The sequence below is a fragment of the Balaenoptera acutorostrata genome, chromosome 15 (assembly GCF_949987535.1).
Source record: "Balaenoptera acutorostrata chromosome 15, mBalAcu1.1, whole genome shotgun sequence".
NCBI lineage: Eukaryota > Metazoa > Chordata > Mammalia > Artiodactyla > Balaenopteridae > Balaenoptera > Balaenoptera acutorostrata.
This window is the reverse complement of record NC_080078.1, coordinates 59,034,793-59,054,063: the sequence shown is the minus strand read 5'-3', so window position 1 is coordinate 59,054,063 and position 19,271 is coordinate 59,034,793. Positions and strand designations below refer to the sequence as shown.

Genomic DNA, 19,271 nt, shown 5'->3' with positions numbered 1-19,271 from the left:
CAGATAATTAGAAGATGCTCAGTTAAAACTAGTGACAAATTCAGCCTCCCTGATCAAAGAAACACCAATTAAACGTTGGCACCACATTAGCCAAACCGTCAGTGGGCATGAGATAATTCCATAACTGGGTTCTGAGGTTGCTGACACCCTCTTTGGCCCTCACGGCCAAAACTCATGGCTAGACCAACCATTAGAGCATCCTCTAGGGCTGCGGGAGAAAACTGGATCCCTTGGCATCACATCTAATCAGAGGCTACGGAAGCACCCATCAGTTACGTGTCAGCCCCCACCGCGGGTCCACCTCCCACACCGGGGGCTCCCCGTGGGAATTACGCTTTGGGGCCGCTCTGAGCTGCCAGTCGCAGGGTCAGGGAAGCTGCGGGAGTAGAGGCGCCTGGGGTGAATCTCAACTCCACCATCTGCACAACCGTGTGACCTTGAACGAGTTAATGAACTTCTCTACCCCTCATTGTCCCCGTCTGTAAAGTGGAATGGCGAAAACAGACCGCACAGCACAGCTGTATTCTGCAGACTCCGGGAATGGAGGCTCTCAAGATGCCAACCGGTGCTTGTGAGTGATGTTAAACGGCGGGGGCCCCTCTGAGGCTACCCTGGGGGGTTGTTGCATCCTCTGAGGCCCTCTTCGCTGGAGGCTCTCTACACACCCTCTTCGCTGGGGGGTGTGTAGCTCCAAACCACATACTGAGAAGCGGAATTTGGGAAGCCAGGCTCCTCGAACCGTAGCTGGGAGGGAGTGCGAGGGGCGTAAGAGAAACCCTAATTCCTCCACCCCACCCAAAGCCTGGAACTGGGCGAGGCCCGACTGGTCCAGCCTCCGCGCCTTCCACCACACGGGCTCCGCCCCCGGTCCCGCCTCTCTTCTAACCCGCACCCCCATTGGTGGCGTCCGGCGGCGCGGCCGCTGTTATTTTTCGAATATATAAGGAGGTGGAGGTGGCAGCTTCTGCCAGAGGCTTCCCGGGCTGGTGGCTGGTCCCCGCGTCCCTCCTCCCTTCCCCACCCTCCCCGCTTCCCTCTCCTCCCTCGCTCCGGCCCCGTTGCTATTCCTCCCTCCCTCCCCCCTCCACCCCGGGCCGGCTCCCTACCCCGGCCCGGCCAGCTGTGCCCGGCGTCTGTGGGTCGCCCTTCGCCCAGCCCTCCCGCCCCACCGAGATGGAGCTGCCCCAGCCGGAGCCCGCGGCAGCCTCAACTCTCAGTCCGGCCGGCGTGCGCGGTGGCGCCCAGCGTCCCGGCCACCTCCCAGGCCTCCGGCTGGGGGCTCATGGCCTCCTGGGGTCTCCGAAGCGCGCCGCCGCTTCCTCGCCGGTCACCACCCTCACCCAGACCATGCACGACCTCGCCGGGCTCGGCAGGTAGGGCGCCCCAAGGATGCTGGGTGTGGGGTGAGAGGCCCGCATTAGGGTTTAGTCCCGGGCCTCTTGGGAGCCCTGCCTGGGTGCCAAATGGGGAGGCATCCGGGACAGAGACTGCTTCAGGGGCCCAGGACTAGGGCTGTGCTGTTCACACCCTCCAGGTGACTTGTTCTTGGCCCGCACAAGCCTCTGGAGACCCTCTTCCCCACCTCCACCATGCTGCCTTCCTAATCTCAGCCCAAATCTCCACCATTTTGCCCCAGGCAGGGGATTCTGAGTCTGGAGGGGGAACTTGAGGGTGGCCCTGTTCCCTCCACCCCAGTTCTTTCCTGGGGTTAAGGGGTTAAACTCTGGTCCTGCTCCCCAAGCAAGCCTGCAGCTCCAGCCTGGGTTGTCCTTGGAGCAATAAAGACCAAAGTCTTGGCCATTCCTCCAGAAAGGCTTGTGGATGGGTAGGGGCCTGAAGAGTTTAGGGGAAGGCCCTCCAGGGCTGTCTGCTGCCCCACAATCCCCCAGGATGATCCCAGCCCACCTCCTCCAGCCTACCTCCTTGCTCTTGCTCTGAGTTCACCTTCCCCTGCACCCAGAAGAACGTTAAATCAATCAACAAAGAGAAGACACTTAGAGTCTCTGTAGAAGGCCTGAGAAGAGGGTAGGCCCTTGATGCCATCACCTCCCTGGGACAGTTCAGAGGCTGGATGGGCCCTTCAGAGGTGGGTGGCTGGTGGGAACATGGGCCGGCCAGCCCTTGAGCCCCACATTTACCTTTCTCCTTCCCTGGGTCCCTGCTCCCTTCCCAGCGAGACCCCAAAGAGTCAGGTAGGCAGCCTGCTCACATGCCTATCCCTGTCCCGTCGGGCGTCTGAATCCTCCCTGTCGTCTGAGTCCTCTGAATCTTCTGATGCAGGTGAGGCCCAGGGGTGCCAGGGGAGTTTGGGGGGCTGCCTGAGCCTCCCCACTTCCCTACTGATCAGACTAACATCCTTACCACAACCTGGGGGGCCCAGCAGCCTCTCTCTGCCCACTTCTGGTGGGGCTTACCACGCCCAGCACAGACTGGCTGGGCAAGGCGGGTGTTGGGTGGGGTCCTCTGCGGGAGATGAGATCTTACCTATTTAAAACCAGGCGCCAAAGTCCTGAACCACAGCCCCACCTGGGAGGCATTAGGGCTGAAAGTCTGTCATTTTATAACATTCACTTGCCTTCAGCTTTAACTTTTTCCTTTAAAAAGCCATTATCTCTTCTAGAACAGATTATTTTAAACCAGTTCAAGAAAAATGCTTAGCAGAGTTCTGGTTTAAAGCCTACAGGGAGGAGTTTCCATAGTAAACAGGGAGTGGAGCCCTGTGTGATTTGGCAGTGTGTCAGCCCTTGGGGTCCATGGGTGGGTTTTGTTTCATTTTTTAATGTGTCAAGACCTAAAATAACAACAGGTTTTTTTCCCTTTTCTGAATAGGGTTGGGACATGGTGGGGGAAAGTGTGCAGGAAATGCCACCACTTTCAAACCAATGCACTCTGTCCCCAGGTCTGTGCATGGACTCTCCCAGCCCTATGGACCCCCAGGTGGTGGAGCAGACGTGAGTAGAGAAGAGGGACCACACTGCCAAGGAGGGGGAACCTGCCCTGGGGAATCTCAGTTCTACCCTAAACTCACTGGGAAGCCTGGGAGAGCAGACAGACCTCTCTGGATCCCCAGTGGGGGCACTAATTGACCTTCCCATGTCCTGGAATTCTGCTCCTTCTCTCAGGGAAGGGCCTGCTCTCATGGGAGCAGCTTAGAGTGGGTTCAGGGCTGGGGTGGTAGGAAAATATGGTCCAACTAATTCAAAGTTTTTAATTTACTTTAGGCCAAACAAAACAGTTGCTGCAAGCTGGTTTGGCCCTTGGCCATCCTATCAGTAACCTCTGGTTTCAGTGACATTTGACCCTCTGGCCAACCCCTGGACCAGGCCCTTTGTGAGGGGGAGTAGAGAAGTTGGTGGGCTCTGCTCAGCACAGTTCCCTGCTTCTTGGTTGTGGGGCATGAGTAGTACCTTCCAGAGCACAGCTGTTCCCATTCAGCTGATCATGCCCCAGCAGGGAGAGCAGCTGTCAGGCATTACTGGGAACAGCTGGGCATCCCTGGCCTGGGCTAAGGGACTATGGCTTTGGGTTTAGGGCAGTGGCTGTCTTTCCTCCCATTGCCTTTGATCAGACTGGGCTGGGCTGCAGGTTTGTTCATAAACAGGAAATGGGGAGAGCACTGGGTGGTGGTGTGGGGACTGCAGGTTGGGTTTTGATGGTAATACAGGACTGTCCCTGCTTTACCCCCAGGGCCCAGGTGCAGATTGAAAACCAAGCCAATTAAATTGGTCATCCTGATGCCAGGTTGGCTGGGCGCAGCCACCCCCCACTCGGGGCAGGGGCATCCCCCTGACACTTTAGCCCTCAGTTCCCCCCCCCACCACTGCACCTGCTTTGACAGTTACACAGAAAGAAGTGTGTGTGTGCGTGTGTGTGTGTGTGTGTGTGTGTGTGTGTGTGTGTGTACATACATAGACACACAAAAGCCCCGCCTGGCAGGTGGTCTCTGGTAACATAGCTAGCCTCAGAAGGAACATCTGTTGGAATTCTTTGCCTGCTGGCCTCTTCTAAGGCAGGAGGAGGGGGTAGGACAGAGGCTGGGTCCTGGAAAATTCCACAGGAGGGAGGAGAGGTTGTGACCCTGCACATTTGTCACTAGGGGGTCTGGTACAGCAGACTGAACCAGGCCCCTGTCCTGGAGGAGCCAGGACAGTCCCACACAAGGGAGGGAAGCCCAGCCTTTCTGGCATCCAGGCCCTGGAGACATCCACATTGTCAGGACAAGGCCTGTCATCATGGGATGGATGGATGCCTTTCCTGGCAGCCATATGGCCCTGCTGAGGTGATTTGCATACAGGTGGAAGGCCTGTGGGCAGGCTGGTGAGACTGTTGCCTTGGTAACTCCTCAGCCACCCTGCACCCTACCCCAGCTGTCTCTGTCACTGCCATTCTCCAGGCCTCCTCCATTCAGGGCAGCCTTTAAAATCCCAGGCTGCCTCTCATCTCCCCTTCCCCTATACCTGGGCCCCCTGATAGTCTGCATTCTTCCTCCCTCCTCTTTCCCCTGGCCTGAGCCCTGGCCCTGGCCTTGTGGACTAAAAACCTAATGCTGGGGGTGGGCGATGGGCTATGAGGGGAGCTGGGTTGCATGGGACCCTTCTCTCTCCTAGATTTGAACAGGCCATCCAGGCAGCCAGCCGAGTTATTCGAAAGTAAGTGCTCGGGCCTTCCTCACGCAGGCTCCCCTGCCCCGTGTGGGTGGAGTAGGCCCGGGGAGGGTGCTTTCCCAGGTCCTCCCGAAGGGGTGCACAGGGCTCTGTGGTGGAGGGGCACCCTGCATGCTCTGTGTCACAGCCCAGCTCTGTGTTCTTCAGCCCTGAGGTGTCTCTGTTTCCTTCTGCAGTGAGCAGTTTTCTATCCGACGCTTCCAGTCCTTGCCGGTGAGTGTCCTTGAGGCCCATCAGGAGGCTCGGGCTTGCTGGCCAGGATTGTGGAGGGGCAGGAGGGACCTGGGGTTGGTTCCCAGAGGGTAGACTTGAATCGGTTGGGTGTCCCTGGTCTGGCTGTGGGAGCTGGGGCTTTGGAGGTGGACAGGGGAGCTGGGGGAGTTGGAGGAGGGATGGGAGAAGGTAGGGCCTGGGCTGGCACCAGAGGAATGCAGCCTTCTGTACCTGCTGCCCTCCTGACTCTCTAGGGGAGGCTTCTGGGCCACAGCCCTGTGCTACGGAACATCACCAACTCCCAAGCGCCTGGCACCTGGAGGAAGAGTGAAGCATGTGGCCGAGCTGCCCACAGCTCTAGGGAGGACAAAGAGAATGTGCGCTTCCAGAAGGCCAGAGTGGGAGCACTCCAGGGAGAGAAGGGGGCTTGCTGGGATGGTTCTCTGGCATTTGATCATGCACCCCCTCCACTCCCTGTATTGCCCGCAGGATGGATTTGTCTTCAAGATGCCGGGGAAGCCCACATATCCCAGCCACACCCATGCCCTGGCAGAGTGGGCCAGCCGCAGAGAAGCCTTTGCCCAGAGGCCAAGCTCGGCTCCCGACCTGATGGTATATCAGGAGAGCTGACCCATGCAGGGCAGGCATGCATGCAGGGCAGGTGCCTGTGAAGGCAGCCTGGGGGACTTGAGGGTGATCCTGAGCCCTGAGGCATTGGGAAACTTTTCTCAGAAAGTTTGGGGTGGGGACTGCCTCAGGGCCCCACCCCTGAGTCATCTGTGTCTATTCGTCACCCACACAGTGTCTCACCCCTGAGCGGAAGATGGAAGTAGAGGAACTGACTCCCCTGGCCCGATGCTGCTTCTCCCTGACCCCAACCAAGGGGGCTGCCGAGGAAGATGATGGATTCGTGGATATCCTGGAGAGTGACTTAAAGGTAAACAGCCTTGCCCTGTCAGGGCCCCTACCTCTCCCTCCCTGGGATCTCCGAAAAGGGGAGAGCTCTGAGCTCCTACAGCAAGACTATGACCTCATTTCAATGTCAGAAGAAGAATTGGAGGTAACTGAGTCACAGCCTGACCTCTGGCCAATCAGAGAAGAGGAGGTGGCTGGTGCTGCAGTGAAGGGCAGATGGGCAGGGCAGAGGGAAGCCTGGTCCTCCTGCATGGCCACACTTCTCACAGTTCTATGCAAGCCCCTGCAGCGAGTGGGGCCCTGCAGCTTCCTAGTTCTGGGGGACTGCCCTGTGCTCGGGCAAAGTGAGGGAGGTGTGAGCAGGGTCAGGGAGGGCTGCTGGCCTGGAGTTTGCTGGGAGAACTGGGAAGGCTGTCCTGGAGGACTCGGGGCCTTAGAGGTTGGACCTTTGCCTGCGAATGTAACCATATCCTTGCTGATTTGGCCTCAGGAGGATGATGTAGTCCCCCCAGGCATGGAGAGCCTCATTAGTGCCCCGCTGGTCAAGACCTCAGAAAAGGAAAAGGAGCAGGTGAGCCTCTGGAGAGGCCCCTCAGAATTTGGAGGGGTGGGGCCCTACCCTCCAGGTGGGATTTGGGGTGGAGAGCAGGGGCTGGAAACTCTGACCCCAGACCTGCCACCTCTGCCAGGACCTCATCATGTACAGCAAGTGCCAGCGGCTCTTCCGCTCTCCGTCCATGCCCTGCAGCGTGATCCGGCCCATCCTCAAGAGGCTGGAGCGGCCCCAGGACAGGGACCTGCCCATACAGAGCAAGCGGAGACGGAGCGTAACCCCTCCAGAGGAGGAGCAGCAGGAGGCTGAGGAACCCGTGAGTGCCCTCCTTCTAGGGCGGGACTGGGCTTGGCAGGGCTGAGCTGCCACCCTCCAAGTCCACCCTGCAAGTCCTTCTCAGCCGGGTTTGTGGCAGAGGACAGGGTGCAGGGAAGGGGGGTCCCAGCCAGACGGGGCACTGAGGGGCAGCCTCACCCCTGACCCTGGCTGCCACCTGCCTCACAGAAAGCCCGTGTTCTCCGCTCAAAGTCCTTGTGTCATGACGAGATTGAGAACATCCTGGACAGTGACCACCGAGAACTGATCGGGGATTACTCCAAGGTACTAGCAGTGGGATCCCTCAGGAGGCTCGATCCCTTACTGACTGTGGCCCCTGAGCCCAGCAGCTTCTTCAGCAACTCCCTCTCTCCCCAGAGGCCCCTCGCTTTGTCCTTTGCATCTTATCCTTTATTCTCATCTAGACTCCTCTCTCTCTCTCTCTCCTTGATAGCCTGACTCTACCCAAATCTGTACAGGGCATCAGTGGTGTCTCAACCTTGGAAAACATTTCCAAACCATAACATCTTGCTTGGAACTTCTTTGGGCCTCATCCTGGGGCTTGCTTGGCAAAACATGGGGGCAGGAGGCATGGGGGTTCATCTCTTCTCCCCATCTTCATTTCCCCTTGAAAAGTTGTTCCCTGGGGATCAGACCCTAGCGGCCCCTCTTGGTTGCTATGGGAACCAGAGCTGAATTTGAAGGTCAAAGCAGGTGTGGCCTTTGGGCTTGGGAAAAAACTCCATCTTTTCCATCTTACCAATCTCACTTTCTCTCTTCCCTCTCTCTCCTCTTCCCTTCAGGCCTTTCTCCTACAGACTGTGGATGGAAAGCACCAAGACCTCAAGTACATCTCACCAGAAACGGTATGCAGGCATGAGCTATTTTCTGGTGCATTTGGGACTTCTGTTTGCCTGTTAACCTCCCCTGGGGTCAGGCTACACGCATGGGTCAGCCCCTGCCTGCCAGCCTGAACTGCTGGAACCCACCTCCGTGACCTCCTACAGATGGTGGCCCTGCTGACAGGCAAGTTCAGCAACATCGTGGAGAGGTTTGTGATTGTGGACTGCAGATACCCCTACGAGTATGAAGGCGGGCACATCAAGGTGAGGCAGGGTGACAGGAGAGGCCCTGAAGACTCACCCAGTTCTATCCTTCCTCTGCCCGGAGGATGAATCAGTAGGGGGTGGGTGAACCCTCTCATGGGATTCTGCCCCTCAAGAGGGGTGGGGTCACTCATTTGAAAGATGGGGACCACATAGGGCAGGGTCTCCCGCCCAGGCCTAGGGCTGTGGCCTGACCTCTGGCTCCTTCGGCAGACTGCTGTGAACCTGCCTCTGGAAAGGGATGCTGAGACCTTCCTGCTACAGAGCCCCATCACACCCTGTAGCCTGGACAAGAGAATCATCCTCGTTTTCCACTGTGAATTTTCATCTGAGCGGGGGCCCCGCATGTGAGTCCCAGCTCCGCCCAGCCAGCTAGGGCTGCTCCTGACCTTCCTCGCCCAGGATTGCGGGTGCTGGAGCCATCCAATGGCTAAGAGGCCCAAGCCCAGCCATGGCGCCTTCTGGGCCTAGACCTGTTGTCTCACCTGATACCTTGGAGCAGACCTCATCCCCGCTTCCCTGTGCATGGCACCCTCCACCTGTCTCCTTCTCACTGTCCTTCCCAACAGGCCTCCCATCTACCCTCTGTCCATTGCCGCCCCTCCCCCCCAAAACCTAACTCTAAGTCTCCATCAGTGTCCTTAAAGTCCAAGGGCCCTGTCCCAGTCCTCAGGGACACTGACCCTTCCAGAGTTCAATCGTCGTTTCCTCTCTCCACCTCCTCCTCACCAAGCCTTGTCCAGACCTTCTGAATCTACCTCTTGAACTTTGTCCACTTCTCTCCCTTCTGCCTCCCTTTCTCAGCCCAGGAGAAATGTCTCTGACAGAGATTGTGCAACTGTCTTCTGGACACAGAACCCCCTTGATTTGCTTCGTTCCTTCTATCTCCCCAACCTCGTCTGTACCCAGTTAGCCAGACTGATCTAAAAGTGTTCTTGTGGCTGACATTCCTCCACTCAAGCCTTCTGTGGTTCCCCAAGGCCCTCAAAGGAGTGGGCTCGGGGACCAGGTCCCCTGATGTACACCCCACTGCACGCCCAGCTCTGAACCGCACACCCCTGCTGGTCCCAGGTGCCGTTTCATCCGGAAACGGGACAGAGCCTCCAACGACTACCCCAGCCTCTACTATCCTGAGATGTATATCCTCAAAGGCGGCTACAAGGAGTTCTTCCCACAGCACCCGGTACCATGGGTGGGGGTGGCCATAGCCTCCGTGGGAGGGCTGGGCTACAGGGAAAGGGCTCGGCCAGGCGGTAGCCCTAGGAGAAGGAGTAGGGAGGACTGGGTCCCCCCCCCCACCCCGGAAGTTGCCCATTTCCCCGTATTGATCAACCCATCCCATCCTGCCCTAGACCTTTTGTGAGCCTCAGGACTATCGGCCCATGAACCATGAGGCCTTCAAGGATGAGCTGAAGACCTTCCGCCTCAAGACGCGTAGCTGGGCTGGCGAGCGGAGCCGGCGGGAGCTCTGCAGCCGCCTGCAGGACCAGTGAAGTGCTGGCAACTGTCCCACCCGCCTTTCTTGCTTTGTGCGGCCTGGGCGTCAGCTGCCCGGTGGCTTACAGGGCTGAGGGTCTGCTGTCTGGGCGAAAGATGGTGAGGGTGTCCTGTCTGTCTGCCCCAGTGCTGATCCCCTGTCTCACTCCAGTCATACTCCATATCCTGGTGACACCCACGCCCCCACCCCTGGCACCCCTGGAAGAGCCCAGCCTGCTGACTTAGTGAAATTGGATTAAGTCTAGTTCAAAGGAAGTATTTTGTGTCTAGCAGGAGCCTTTTCTCTTTTTTTTTTTTCTTTATTGTTTGGGTTAACCCTTTGTCTTCCTGTATCCAGAAAAGCCCCCTTTTTTCTAGGGACTTTGTTTGTATGTATGAGGCTGAGAGAAAGCTACAGCCCCCTAGGATGGGCCACAGCTGTACTCCTCCCTGCCCTAGGAGTCAGCACTGTGCCCCAGGCCCTCGACAGCACTCCTGAGTGTGTGCGCCATGTTCCCCTTTCTCTTTTCCTCTTTCCTGTCCCTCCATATGAACACCTCCAGCACAGACATGAGCTCTTACTCTTTCCTGTTTCAGTGTTATCTGTATGCTTGATTTGTCTTTTTTTTTTTTTTTTTTTTGCCCATCTCAGGATAGTCACAGGCTAAGGTTTAGGTTCCCCCGCCCAGTTGGGGTTAAAGACTCAAACTTTCATAACCCACTTGGCCCTGGCTTCTGTTGCCTCAGAAAGGGATGTTATTATCTGCGGAGGCCCTTGGGTGAGGGCTAAGGCCTGCATCCTGAGCCCACTGGAAGCCCAGCCCTCACTGCTGTGAACCCTGGGACCTGAACCATGTCAGAACTTGCTGCTGTCTTGTCATGGATGGACAGATGGACGAATGGAAGAGTGGATGGATGGATGGCCACGGATGCACAATGCCTTGTCCACAAACCGCTGAGTTGAAAATGTCTCAGTGAGGATGACAGCCTGCAGCAGGAGTATACGTGTGTCTGTGTGGACAAAGTCTTTACACTTTAAGGTTTGGAGATATTCAAAAGGAAATGTCATGGAAGCAGCTAAACCAAGGCCAGCCACCTCTGGATTCTGAATCTCAGGAAATGGGCAGGGCTTCTTGAAGGCCCTGATGAGTCATCTGGTAGGGTCTTGGTTCAATAAAGCACTGAGCAAGTTGAGTAAGGCAGCATGTGTCCTGTGGAGCCCTTGACAAGACTGCGGCAGACACTGATGGTGGAATATGGCAGGGGCAAGTCAGCAGATTGAGGCTGGAAGACTCCTGGGAAGGTGGCCTCATACCCTCTTCCCAAGTCTTGCCAAGATTTTGGATTCAGCCTCCCCATTTCCCTCATCTGGCTGCTCAAGCACTTCTGGGCTCACCCTTCCTAAATTCTGCACCAAAAAGGCAAGAGTGATGCCATCAGTTCTCTCCTCTAGAATTATCAGTGGCTCACCATTGCCCTCAGATAAACTTAAAAGTCTCATAGCCCTTTAGGATCTAGGCCCTCCCCAGCCTCATTCCTCACCTCTTGCTGAATCAAATCCCAGCAACAGAGTTTTTCACATTTCCTTGTCTTTGCATCTGCTGTATTATCCTCAGGAATGCTCTCCCCAATCTGCTTTTCCTCTTTTAAGATTCGGTTTCAAATGTTAATTCCTCCCAGAAGCCTCCCTGCCCTATCAGGGAAATGACTTTCCTTTCAGTATCCCCAGCACCCAGCAGAGGCTCCACCACCTAGGAGGTGCCAAGTTCAAGATCAAGAGAGTGGGAAAGGGCCAATCTGGGAGAACCAGTCCCAGGCCAAACCTGGGTGTGTCAGGAAATCCTCTCGGAATACCACAGCAAATAACTCTCCCCCTCAACCATGAGCTGTGATTGTAGGGAATCCTTTGCAAATGTACAACTAAGACGCTGCCTGATACAGAGTGCACACACAACATGTCAGGTGTCATTACTGCTTTCTGTCAAAGTTCATCTACCTTGTCATGATTATTTGCTCCGTTTTGCAGATGGGAAAACAGGCTATTTCTTGCCAGAGCAATAAGAAGGGACTTGAGATTCCCAGGCTGGGTCTAAAGGACACTTACCTGGTCTCTCTAGCTTGTCCCCCTGCCCACCCCAAGTTTCTTATGCTCCAAGGCTTGGTCTTCACTCTTGGTCTAGAGCCCCCTGCAAGGGCACAACCTGTGGGAGGGCCGGTATCTTGGGGGCTGGACTTCTACTCAGGAAGAGGAACTCTGGAAGCCTCCAGAAGCCCCCTCCACTGAGCAGGCAGCTGACACCAAGGCCAGCTTTATTTGGGTGAGGATTTGCCCCAGAAAAGGGAAAATATCTGTGCAGACGCCTGAGAAAGAGGGAGAAGTAGAGGGAGGGGAGAGAGTGAGCCCTGGGCACGGTTATGCTGAGACTTGCCTGTACCACCCTGAGTGCTCAAGTGGTCTGGTTTGATGAGGAGGAAGGCAGCTGGATGCTCAGAGGGCATGCACTTACCCCAGGTTATGCAGCAGATACAAGCAGAGCAGGTATTACAGCTGCCCAGGACTCTCCCACTCACCTTCCACCTCTGGCCCAGAGGACCGAGGTAGTGGGGCTAGGCTGCCTGGCTTCTGCTCTGAGAGTCCTCTTACCACTCTGTCCATCTGGATCAGGCCACATGGGGAGGAGAAAGTAATGGGTGCTGGGTGTCTAACACCGCCCAGACTGTGCCAGGTGCTGACAGCTGCAGCCACGTCTGCCCCGCTCATAACCCATCATAGTCATAGCTGCTGTCTGTCTGCTCCAGACACTTTTACCTAGTGTCTTCTACGCACACCAGGTCAGTATTCAGCTCATTTTGCAGGGGAGACAGAAGAAAGAGGAAGGCAGGGAAGGGACCCTGGTCAAGCGAGGACGAAACTCTTCCCTGAGAGAAGGCCCTGGTGCTGACATCTACCTTGAGGGAGGTGCAGGCCTGGGTCGGTAGAGGGGGCGCCAGGGTTCACCTCTCCAATTCGGGTAGGGCCAAGACTTCCCTGCCCCTGGGAATTTCCGGGGATGGGGCAGAGGTGCTGCAACCCCTTGTTCCACCAGGAAAAGAAGCTATAACTTTATTCCTGGATGCTCATAAAGAGGAGTGGATCAGGCAAGGAAGTGGTTTAAAATACTGGGCTACCAGCCAGTTTTAAAGGTTGTTTTACTTGGGCCAAGGCGGGGCAGTAATTCCCACCTCTGGCTAGGAGCCTGCGAACAGCCACGTGCAGCCGACTCACATGGTTAAAGAGCTGTGCAGGGCAGGGTCCAAGTGAGCCTGTGCCAGGCCTGGCAGAGTCAGGAGGCATCGCTGGGCACTGGGCATTATCGGATTTGCTCGCCAGATAACTTGCAAAGACAATTTTAAAAATGTTTTCTTTTTAAATTGGGGAAAGATTGACATTTCTTCAAAGGTACACATCTTAAGCATAAAGCACAGATGTGACGAGGCACCACACAGCTCAAGATGTCGACATTTCTAGCATCCCAGGAGGCTCCCTCCTGCTCCCTCCTAGTTACCCACACTCTGTGGTCACCACTAGTTTGACCTCTATCATGGTAGATTAGTTTTGCCTGTTCTTGAGCTTCATAGAGATGAAATCATACTCTTTTGTGTCTGGCTTTTTTCACCCAGTATAATGATTTTGAGATTCATCATGTTTCTTTTAGCAAGAGTTATTATTGTTCATTGCTGTGTAGTATTCCATTATATGGATATATTCGTTTTTTTAAATTGTGGGATATTCCTTTTTACTTAGAAAATTTGCAAATGATTTTTAAAAGGCAATAGTCAATGTTGGGAAATATTTTTTTGACTTTTTTAAACATCTTTATTGGAGTATAACTGCTTTACAATGGTGTGTTAGTTTCTGCTTTATAACAAAGTAAATCGGCTATATGGATATATTCTTAAATTGAATTATTCATTCTATTTTTTTCTTCTGGCCTTTATTTATTTTTGCCATGCCACGTGGATCTTAGTTCCCTGACCAGGGATTGAACCCACTTTCATGGCAGTGAAAGTGCCGAGTCCTAACCATTGGACCACCAGGGAATTCCCTGGCCTTTAAATCTTTTAAAAATTAAGGTAAAATTCACCCTTTTGTGTATACAGTTCTGTGAGTTTTGACGAATGCAGTTTGGTAACTGCCACCACAATTAAGATATAGGACATTTTCATTTTGCCCTCAATGAATAATTTGGGACTATTTCAAATTGTGGTGGAACTATACCAGGAGTGGAATTGCTGGCTTGTAGCATGTGTGTTTTCCACATAGTCCTCCAAGGGTTGCTATACCAACTTACCTTCCTACCAGCAGTGTCTGAGAGTTCTGTTGCTCCATATTTTCATTAAGACTGGTAAATTTTAATTTCTCTCTCAACCAGAAAATGTGGTTATTTATAGCAAAAAGCTCTGTTAACTGTCAAGTGCTGAACCTACATGCTGTGATGTGGCAGTAGCAGGAGTTCCAGCCTGTTTTCTGATTCTCCTACGTTGAAATACTGATCTTAGTCTTAATTGTTTCTCAAGTCAGATTCTGAAAAAAGTTAAAGTGACTCTTTGGAGTTAACTGACTGTAGATCACTGGCTTGAGTCTTCCAGTGACAATAGCTCACAACCACCTAGAAAACATGATTTTTAAAAAGTCTTTATCCCTGGAATTGAACACACAGGCACCCTACTTTCCAGAAGCAATAAAACTGTTGGTGGTACAGAAAGGAAGGATGTTTAGACAAGGAGGTCTATAGCCATGTGGAATCTGGAAACAATCAGGAGAGGGAAGTTGAGCAATGATGGAGAAGTTGCTGTTCTATAGCCTTAAAATTCATGCCTTGAGAGAATGTTGGATGACATGAAGTTATTCAGCCTATTGTTCAAAGTAGACAGTTGGTTATGGGACAGAAGCTAAGAAGCATTCCCACCCAACCCACATGGGAATGTGGGTGCCGAGCAGTGCTGCCAGGATTGCTTCCTCCCCACCCAGTCCATACCAGCACACATACCCCTGGGAGGGGTGGTGACTGAAGCTGCCAGGCTCTGAGTCAGCTGGGCCTGGGGCAGCGGGAGGGGAAAGGGTCTCACGTGGCTGGGCCTGAGCTGCCTCGTGGGGCCTCCTGGCTCTCAGCCCTGCAGGAAGAGCAGCCGTTTGAAAGGACGAATCACACACTGCCTAGTCCTTCTGGAGCCCAGCCAAGACATGGGGCCTGGGGCTCCCTGAGGGGAGGGCTCAGGGCGGGGGCCTCCTGAGCTGGGATTGGAAATACCAGGGAAGGAGATCATCCAACCAGGGTGGGAAGGGAGCTCCCAAGGTTGGATTATAGCAGGTAAGCAGGGCTGGGATTATGGCCTCTGGGAGCTGAGCGTGTGGGCCAACTGTCTCTCTGGTGACCCTGAAGGAATGGGGGAGAAGGGGACACACAAGGGAGGGGATGAAACAGGCTGAAATTTATGGACATGCACACCTCACTCAGTACAAGTGTAATATCAGGAAAGTTACTTGATCTCAGTGCCTCATCTGCAAAATGGGGATAGTAAAGTCCCTCCTTCAAAGGCTTGTGGATTGGATCAAATGAGTTGGTGTATGTAAAGCACTAAGAATAGGGCCTGCCTACATCAAGTGCCACACAAAAGTCTGCTATGGCTGTTATTACTTAGAGCCAATGTGGGGATTACAAGACCAGACAGGTAAAAAGGATAAGCCTAAAAACACTTAATTAAAAGAAAGGGGCCAAACTTTCTGCCCATGGACATGCCCCTGGGTGATGGGTTACAAGGGAAAAGCCCAGCTGCTCTGTGTAGGAGACTGGTGTCCTACTTCACCAAAGTAGCTGGTAGAAGACTGTGGATGGGGGTTGGTGCAGACAGAGGAGGAGGAGGCCGTCTGGTGACCCACATGGGGCAAGCCATCTCTGAGATGGCCCAGGGAGGTGGAGGGGGATGGAAGTATAAGGCTTGCCCTACTTTGGTCTCCTTAATTCTAGGGCAACCATAGCCACTCGAGCTCAGCCCACCTGGACTCTCAGTAAAGCAGATCCCCTCTTCCTCTCAGTTTCCTCCTCTACAGTTTGAGAAACGGCTAAACATTCTTATCAGACATTCAAAAAATCCATTGCCTGGGGCTGGCAGAATCCATCTAATTGCCCTCCCCTCATCCAGAAGTAGGCGGTGGCCCAGCTGGTCTGGCCTGAGGTTTCGGGGGTCCGTAAAGATCATCAATAAGCGTTTCCAGCTGTCAAAAACCAGTGGCGGGGGGGGACTTCCCTGGTGGCACAGTGGTTAAGAATCCACCTGCCAAAGCAGGGGACACGGGTTCGAGCCCTAGCCCAGGAAGATCCCACATGCCGCGGAGCAACTAAGCCCGTGCACCACAACTACTGAGCCCGCGTGCCACAACTACTGAAGCCTGCGCACTGCAACAAGAGAAGCCACCACAATGAGAAGCCCGCACACTGCAACAAAGAATAGCCCCCGCTTGCCGCAACTAGAAAAAGCCTGCGCGCAGCAATGAAGACCCAACGCAGCTACATAAATTAATTAATTAATTAACAAAACAAAACAAAACAAAAAAAAACAAAAAACAATGGGGGGACTTCCCTGGTGGTGCAGTGGTTAAGAATCTGCCTGCCAAGGCAGGGGACACGGTTCGATCCCTGGTTCGGGAAGATCCCACATGCAAAGGAGCAACTAAGCCCATGCGCCACAACTACTGAGCCTGCATCTAGAGGCTGCGAGCCACAACTACTGAAGCCTGTGCGTCCTAGAGCCCACGCGCTGCAACTACTGAGCCCGCGTGCTGCAACTACTGAAACCCGTGGGTCTAGGGCCCATGCTCCGCAATAAGAGAAGCCACTGCAATGAGAAGCCCCGGGTTGCTGCAACTAGAGAAAGCCTGCATGCAGCAACAAAGACCCAATGCAGCTAAAAAAAGAAAAAAAAACAATGGGGCTGTCTTGGGGGAGTGAGCTCCCCATCCCTGGAGGTGTGTTAAGCGGGACCTGAGGGTTGGTCCTGATGTCTGGGAGAAGCAGCAGAGCTTCCCAAGCCAGGCTGCCCATCAATGATTCAGGACCCTGCATGGCTTGGGTGAGTGGGAAATGGAAACTGCTGTCCAAATTGAGTCAGTATCAGACACCACGTGCATCCTGATGGTGGGCATCAGCGGGGATTGGAAGGGGCAAACACCAGGCTGCCTGCCACTGTGGGGCAGGCCTCACCCTGAAATGGGTAAAGAGCAATGGAGGGTGGGAGTGTGAGGAAGGGGTCAATGTGAGGGGCTTCAGGCAATCTCCCCAACTCAGAGGGCCACTGAGAAGAGCAGAGCTGGGGAGTGGAGTGATGAGCACCTTTGCCGACAGCCAGAGGAGGGGGAGGGGAGATGACTTGAAGGTGTGGCCCCTCATCTCAGCTAGGCAGGTGGGCCAGGCCTCAAATCCAGCCAGCTGCTTATTTATTTATTTATTTTTTAGGTTTTTTTGTTTTTTTTTTTCTGAAGTACAGTTGATTGTGTTAGTGTTGTTGTGTTAGTTTCTGGTGTACAGCAAAGTGATTCAGTTATATATAATATACATATTCTTTTTCATATTCTTTTCCATTATGGTTTATTACAGGATACTGAATTGTAGTGCTTTATTTTTCTTCTTCTCTCCTGCCTCTATCACTCACTCACACACACACACACACACACACACACACACTCTAGCCACAAACCCACATCTTCACGTACTGTGTGCCTGGCCCTGCCACAATTTCTAGGGTAACTGCTATAAAAGGCTGGCACACATGAACATGCACATACCAGGAAGCAGAAGTTCAGCCTGTCCATCGCCCTGCCTCTGAGCTGCTGCCAGACCAGAAGGCCCCACCTGCTTTCCAGGACTGACCAAGGCCTCTCTGACACCTTCTCCTATCTTGCCTCTGCATTAATGCTTGTCAACATTTACTGATTTATTGAGTACCGACTACATGTCAGGCTCCACTCTGCCCACTTCACATGCTGCCTCACTTAACTCATTTGAGTTAGGCTGCACATAACAGAAACACCACACAGCGGTTTAACAAAATAAATACATTGCAATATGTGCTCCTCATTCAGCAAGAAGGCTCTGCAGCGTCTCGGGGGACCCAGGCTGCTTCCTGCCTCACTGTCCCCAGCACACTACTTTGACCTTGGGGGCACAAGTTGGCTGAGGGCTGCCAAAAGTTGGGAATGGCATCTGAGTCTGCCTCACTTATCTGGACACCACCTCCATCTGGGTCCCCCACTGACCTCCAGAAGCTCAGGCCAGCTTCTCACTGCTGTCTCCTCTGTGTACGTCACACTAGGCTGGCCTCCCCAGCAGCCTGGGACCTTGAGTAGACTCACTGCCTGACAAGTGGACAGAGGCCAGAATACTGTGTTCCGGATGCCAGTTGGCCCCCAGCAACCAGTGCCCTCTGCCAGCAATTTGCTGTAATCAGGTGGCAGATATGAGTCCTGGCTGAGAGTGATAGGGACCAGGAACTGAGCCAACATCATCCCAGCCTTGTGGCTGAGGCCCAACTGTCTCTGGGCCTGCCCCTCCACCTACAAATACATATATGTGTTGCCCCTGTGGTCAGAATGCCCACACACTCTGGCCAGCCCCAAGGCCACCTCCTCTAGCCTCCCTTCACTGCCCCCCTGCCCACATCCTATAGCCAGAGGGGCCCAGACTGCACTCCAAGGTCCCTGCCTGAGCTGCCCTGCCCTTCTTTCTTCAGTCACCAAGAAGTGTGTTTGGGTTGGCTCCAGGCCTGCCTTGTGCATGGCCGTGGGGAATGAAACTGGGCACCGCAGCCAGGGTGTACCCCATAGGAGACATCAGCACCATAGGCAGACCCTCACAATGGATACAAAGGGGACAGCTGAATGCTAATGGGCAGTCCAGCAGGAAGACTTCCCCTAGGTTTTGGTCTGAGCACCTTTTTTAAAAAAAATATTTATTTATTTATTTATTTTTGGCTGTGTTGGGTCTTCGTTTCTGTGCGATGGCTTTCTCTAGTTGTGGCAAGTGGGGGCCACTCTTCATCACGGTGCGCGGGCCTTTCACCATCATGGCCTCTCTTGTTGCGGAGCACAGGCTCCAGACACGCAGGCTCAGTAATTGTGGTTCATGGGCCTAGTTGCTCCGCGGCATGTGGGATCTTCCCAGACCAGGGCTTGAACCTGGGTCCCCTGCATTGGCAGGCAGATTCTCAACCACTGCGCCACCAGGGAAGCCCCTGAGCATCTTTTGATGGGCTAATAAAGGGGAGGAAAGGGCAGGCCAGGCCGAGGAAACACCCAGTGTGGGGTTTTGGGCACAGAACACATCTGGGGAGGTTGCAGCAGTTCACATGCCAAAAAGTAAAAGGATTATGTGGGGAGGTGGGGGGCCGGGGTGCCCAGGGCAGGCAATGAGGCTCAGACAAGTCTTGCAGGGCCCCAAACACCTCTGGGCCAAGACTCCAACAGGGAAGGACCTGGCAGTGACCCTTTCAGGCTTAAGGTACAAGCCCTTTCCCTACACTTTTGATGGCCTCCCTCAAAGAGGGGACAAGGAAAGAGCTTGTTAGAGGTGGAAGTGTGAAAGGAAAAACTAATCAGCCTACCAAATCCTATGGGGTTTCACTGGGGCCCAGTAAAGTGACTGACCTGCCAGGGATGCATAGCTGGTGACCAGAGTTTTAATCTTTCCACTCCAAACCGAGCCCTAGTTTTAACCCACCGCAGGAACCCACAACCCAGAAGCTCTCCCCACGAACTACGTAAATATGCATGTTTCCCCACAAGCCTTCTTTCCCGGAGCTGAAGCCCAGCAACCTGAATTTTAATAGGCGCCCCCGTGATTCCCACGCATATTGTCCAGTTGGAGACCTCTGCCCTGCACCTTCAGACCCCGCCTCTCCCGGAAAGGCCACGCACCGGGTCGGGCGCCCCCTCGTGGCCGCCGGGGGAAGTGGCCTGGGGCTCGACTGGTCTAGGGCTTCGAGTGGGAACCCCGC

General features: G+C 54.2%; 1 protein-coding gene across 2 annotated transcripts; it reads left to right on the top strand.

Moving 5' to 3' along the window:
- The first annotated feature begins 960 nt into the window (after positions 1-960).
- On the top strand, positions 961-12,872 carry CDC25B (cell division cycle 25B). 2 transcript variants are annotated; one of them, XM_007195871.2, is made up of 16 exons: positions 961-1,373; positions 2,174-2,280; positions 2,900-2,951; positions 4,608-4,649; positions 4,841-4,877; positions 5,132-5,254; positions 5,367-5,489; positions 5,680-5,814; positions 6,283-6,363; positions 6,482-6,661; positions 6,850-6,945; positions 7,464-7,526; positions 7,668-7,766; positions 7,980-8,113; positions 8,838-8,949; positions 9,119-12,870. In XM_007195871.2, exons 1-16 carry the CDS (start codon positions 1,174-1,176, stop codon positions 9,257-9,259), a joined length of 1,725 nt encoding a protein of 574 aa, XP_007195933.2. In that variant the 5' UTR covers positions 961-1,173; the 3' UTR covers positions 9,260-12,870. The 2 variants fall into 2 exon arrangements, with proteins under 2 accessions (XP_007195933.2, XP_057386032.1); XM_057530049.1 differs by lacking the exon at positions 2,174-2,280 and having other exon boundaries at positions 962-1,373; positions 9,119-12,872.
- Positions 12,873-19,271: the final 6,399 nt, after the last annotated feature.

Coding starts and splice junctions, on each gene's coding strand:
- CDC25B (XM_007195871.2), top strand. CDS start 1,174: ATGGAGCTGCCCCAGCCGGAGCCCGCGGCAGCCTCAACTCTCAGTCCG. Junction 5,255..5,366: donor CTAGGGAGGACAAAGAGAAT/GTGCGCTTCCAG, acceptor TATTGCCCGCAG/GATGGATTTGTCTTCAAGAT. Junction 6,364..6,481: donor CAGAAAAGGAAAAGGAGCAG/GTGAGCCTCTGG, acceptor CACCTCTGCCAG/GACCTCATCATGTACAGCAA.